Here is a 4,744-nt window from a genome sequence, read left to right as displayed (position 1 = left end):
AATAATCTCTCTCTCTCTCTCTCTCTCTCTCTCTCTCTCTCTCTCTCTCTCTCTTATTTTTCGTTTGTTTCTCGAGAAAATAAAAACCCTCTCCCATTTCTTTTTTCCAATTTTATCGAAGAAAACTCTTGAACTCAAACTCAAATTCGATCGACCATGGCTGCCGCAAAACCTCAGAGGACTCCACAGGAAGTGGAGGACATAATCATCCGCAAAATCTTTCTCGTGTCGATCACCGATTCCGCCGCGACTAACGCCGATTCCAGAAACGTCTATTTGGAGCTCACAGCGGCGGAGATTCTTAGCGAAGGCAAGGACCTCCGCCTCTCGCGCGATTTGATGGAGCGAGTCCTCATTGATCGACTATCCGGCGACTTTCCCGGCGTCGGAGAATCCCCGTTCCAGTACCTCACCGGTTGCTACCACCGCGCGCATGAGGAGGCAAAGAAAATCGCCAACATGAAGGACAAAACCCTCAGGTCGGAGATGGAGGCGGTGGTGAAACAGGCCAAGAAACTGTGCGTCTCATACTGCAGGATTCACCTCGGCAATCCGGAGCTGTTTCAGAACCGGAATCAAAGTTCCGGTTCGGGAACCGCGTCGCCTCTGCTGCCACTGATATTCGCGGAGGTTGGCGGTGGCATCGACGCGTTCGGAGGTAGCAGTGGTGGCGGAGGGCCAAAGAGTCCACCGGGGTTTCTTGAGGAGTTCTTTAGGGACTCGGATTTTGACAGCCTGGACCCAATCTTGAAAGGACTGTATGAGGAGCTGAGAGGAAGTGTGATGAAGGTTTCTGCTCTTGGGAACTTTCAGGACTCTTTGAGGGCTTTGTTGTTCTTGGTGAGATTCCCTGTTGGTGCAAAGTCACTTGTGAGCCACGAGTGGTGGATTCCCAAAGGGGTTTATATGAATGGCCGTGCCATTGAGATGACCAGCATTTTGGGTCCCTTCTTTCACATTAGTGCTCTTCCTGATCAAACCTTTTTCAGGAGCCAGCCTGACGTTGGGTGAGTCTTGATTCTTGTTTGTGTGTTTTTCGTATCTTTCTAAGTTCAGTAGGGAACAAAAACAAACGCAGCCTAGGGGATTATGTTGTAGGCTTGCTTTTCTCATAGTTAGAAAACAATGGAGAGTAGCACTAACTAGTTTTGACAGTTCAACTATTTGGAGAAGACAACTGATAGAATGTTTACTAAGTAATAAATAACCTTTTAGTAGTGTTTGATGGATTAGATTTATGAACATGTATATTCCCGTTGAGAAAAGACCAAGATGTTCAGTAAACACAATGCCGAAGTGTTACGCAGCCCCCTATCTGTTAGGTGTTGATCTTTATTTTCAGCCATACTCTAGGTTTCACTATATTATCTTTCATTTTGAAGTCTATCTATTTATTCCAAGTACCATAGTTTGGATCTCTTTTTTCAGTTTTCAGGTGGGGTATTGAATTGGGTTCATATATTTTAACAATTTCTTTTAACCTCCTTTAAAATCCAGACAACAGTGCTTTTCTGATGCATCAACTCGACGACCAGCAGATTTATTATCTTCATTCTCGACTATCAAAACTGTCATGAATAATTTGTATGATGGCCTGTATGAAGTTCTCTTCATTCTCCTTAAGAGTAAAGATACTCGTGATAGTGTACTTGAGTATCTCGCCGAGGTGATCAATATAAATGCATCCAGGGCTCATATACAGGTAAATTTCTTCCTTAATTTATGTTTTATGTATTGTGAGAATACTTATGCCTTTTTTATTCCTTTGAAAAACAGGTTGACCCTATAACTTGTGCAAGTTCAGGCATGTTTGTAAATCTCAGTGCTGTCATGCTTCATCTTTGTGAGCCATTTTTGGATGCAAATTTAACCAAAAGGAATAAAATTGATCCAAAATATGTACACTACTCCAACCGTTTGAAGCTAAGGTGAGGCTCATATATAGTAAATGCCAAGTTCCTTGTGGAAGTTTCATGTCACCCTCTTTAAATAACTTTTGGTATAATCCTATTTAGTGGGTTGACTGCTCTACATGCATCATCGGAAGAAGTTACTGAATGGCTTAATAGCAATAAACGGGCTAATGGAAACAATCAAAATAATGATGGCCAGAAACGCTTGGAGCAATCTCAAGAAGCAAGTAGTTCTGGTAGTAATGCTGGTGAGCTTTCAAATGAAATTTCTGGACATGGTGAAAAGACGGAATATCATTTCATTTGTGAATGCTTCTTTATGACTGCAAGAGTGCTCAACTTGGGCCTTTTAAAAGCATTTTCTGATTTCAAACACTTAGTTCAGGTAACACATGTTGGGGAATTACTATTGTTTTATGGACTCTTTTAACTTTAAATATTAAATATTCCCCTATTTCTTATTTGCTTTGAATTGTAAACCTTTGAATGATTACATCCAAGTTTGTAAAATCTAAAGTCAGGAGTCATATTCTTTCCAGGATATTTCTAGATGTGAAGATGCTCTTTCAACACTAAAAGCCATGCAAGAGCAATCTCCCACCCCCCAATTGCAATTGGATATAACTAGACTTGAGAAAGAATTGGAATCGTACTCACAGGAAAAGCTTTGTTATGAAGCTCAAATATTGCGGGTAAATCTTATTTTTTTCTCCATTTGTTGTTACATGTTTCTTATCTTTGTAAATTGAATTACAAGTAATATATACCAAAATTAAATAAGTTGCTCCTCTGCTTCCTGGTTCCTGCCTCTTAGGTGTTTCAGTTATTTCATAATGTTGAATAGCTTTCTAGTTCTAGATGTAATACTTGATAATGGATCCAAGAACTTTAGGGAATTTTTTTTTAATTGCTTCAATATAAATTACATTGTATGCGGACTAATTAAGTAGTTATATACATCCACTTATGAATTATGATTGCATTAATGATTTAAATTGGATAAATTATTATATATGCTATGACCTGATCTATTCTTGGTGCAATCAGTCTATTGTACAAACTTTTCTATCACTACTTCCATGTGTGTCAAAATCATGGATGATTGATAACTTGATCCAACATAGGGATTTATTATTGGTTCTGACAATAGCATGGGAAATGGAAGAAAATATGTTTTATGGCTAATGAGTACAAAACCCTTGCTTAACGACTCATTATATTATTTTCTTACAAGTTGTTAAAGTCCTTTTAGCATAAAAGATTCAATATATTCATCTCAATTTTATTTCCTCAGGATAACACGCTTATTCAGAATGCACTATCCTTCTACCGTTTGATGATTGTTTGGTTGGTTAGCTTGGTTGGTGGATTTAAGATGCCTCTACCATCGACTTGCCCAATGGAATTTGCCACTATGCCTGAGCATTTTGTAGAAGATGCCATGGAACTTCTAATATTTGCTTCCCGGATTCCCAAGGCCTTGGATGGAGTTGTGCTGGTATACTTCACCTCCAAGTGCTTTTTCTGAGATTAATCATTTGTCTTCCGACTTCTTTTACTTATGCATGATCATGTATCTATTCTGGATTCTGCAGGATGAGTTTATGAACTTCATAATTATGTTTATGGCTAGCCCTGAATTCATCAAAAACCCATATTTAAGAGCAAAGATGGTCGAAGTCTTGAACTGTTGGATGCCCCGTAGGAGGTAATTTGGTGTCTGTGTTGTGTAGAGTTAGAAATTTAGGTTGTTACTAATATTTTCATATTGCTAAGTATTTGCTTGACTTCATAAAGCTAATAATAGGCAATGTGTTCCCTATTCCCTTTTCACAGCGGTTCATCTGCCACAGCTACTTTATTTGAAGGCCACCAACTGTCTCTGGAGTATCTTGTGAGGAATCTTCTAAAACTCTATGTTGACATTGAGTTCACCGGGTCTCACACGCAGGTCAGTCTGCATTTTGATTCAAGGCTATCTTGTTAGGTTGATATTTGAATAGCTAACTGTTTACAAACAAACATTAATGTAATCCTAAATATGGTATTGACAGTGTTTTCCGTGCTGTTAAGTACAAGAATGCCTGGCCAAGTTTCTCACTTGTCCCCTTTTCACTGCAGTTCTATGACAAATTTAATATCCGCCATAATATAGCCGAACTCCTTGAATACCTGTGGCAGGTCCCTAGTCATCGTAATGCTTGGAGACAGGTAGTTGATGAGATACATTTTGAGGGATTCTTTTCATCAATTCTTAATCTCAATTCATACACCAATGTTTCTCATTCCCCCCCCCCTGAATTTAATCTTCTTTCAGATTGCTAAGGAAGAGGAAAAGGGTGTTTATCTGAATTTCTTAAACTTCCTGATTAATGATAGTATTTATCTTCTTGATGAAAGTCTCAACAAAATTCTTGAGCTAAAAGAGTTGGAGGCTGAAATGTCAAATACAGCTGAGTGGGAACGACGGCCACTTCAAGAGAGGCAGGAGAGGACACGGTTATTCCATTCTCAAGAAAATGTCTGTCATACATTTCGGGCTAATTGATATCTTCCTTTTTCCTTTTTTTCAAAAATAATTTACAAATAAAAATGTACTACCTAATGAAACTTATAATATTGGAGAATGTTGTAGATTATTCGGATAGATATGAAGTTGGCAAATGAAGATGTGAGTATGCTTGCATTTACATCAGAGCAGATTACTGCTCCATTCCTACTTCCAGAGATGGTATTCTCTCTTTTCCACCTTTTTCTGTTATTCATCTTTTCATCTCCTGAAACAGTTTTAGTGGCTAGATAATATATTTGCTATTGTTTTCTTAATTCTC

At 38.5% G+C, this 4,744-nt stretch overlaps 1 protein-coding gene across 1 annotated transcript in view; it reads left to right on the top strand.

Moving 5' to 3' along the window:
* The window catches only part of LOC107622835 (probable ubiquitin conjugation factor E4), a gene marked incomplete in the record, with an annotated part of 6,030 nt that continues 1,295 nt past the window's right edge, over positions 10-4,744 (top strand). Inside the window, 11 exon segments of the mRNA XM_016324878.2 lie at positions 10-1,007; positions 1,498-1,702; positions 1,777-1,928; positions 2,016-2,298; positions 2,453-2,605; positions 3,208-3,411; positions 3,509-3,621; positions 3,750-3,864; positions 4,035-4,124; positions 4,231-4,434; positions 4,549-4,644. Of these exon segments, the coding sequence (XP_016180364.1) occupies positions 157-1,007; positions 1,498-1,702; positions 1,777-1,928; positions 2,016-2,298; positions 2,453-2,605; positions 3,208-3,411; positions 3,509-3,621; positions 3,750-3,864; positions 4,035-4,124; positions 4,231-4,434; positions 4,549-4,644 (2,466 nt within the window).

This window comes from Arachis ipaensis, chromosome B10 (assembly GCF_000816755.2).
Source record: "Arachis ipaensis cultivar K30076 chromosome B10, Araip1.1, whole genome shotgun sequence".
Classification (NCBI taxonomy): Eukaryota; Viridiplantae; Streptophyta; class Magnoliopsida; order Fabales; family Fabaceae; genus Arachis; species Arachis ipaensis.
The sequence above is the reverse complement of the archived record's forward strand: the minus strand, read 5'-3'. Positions and strand labels throughout refer to the sequence as shown.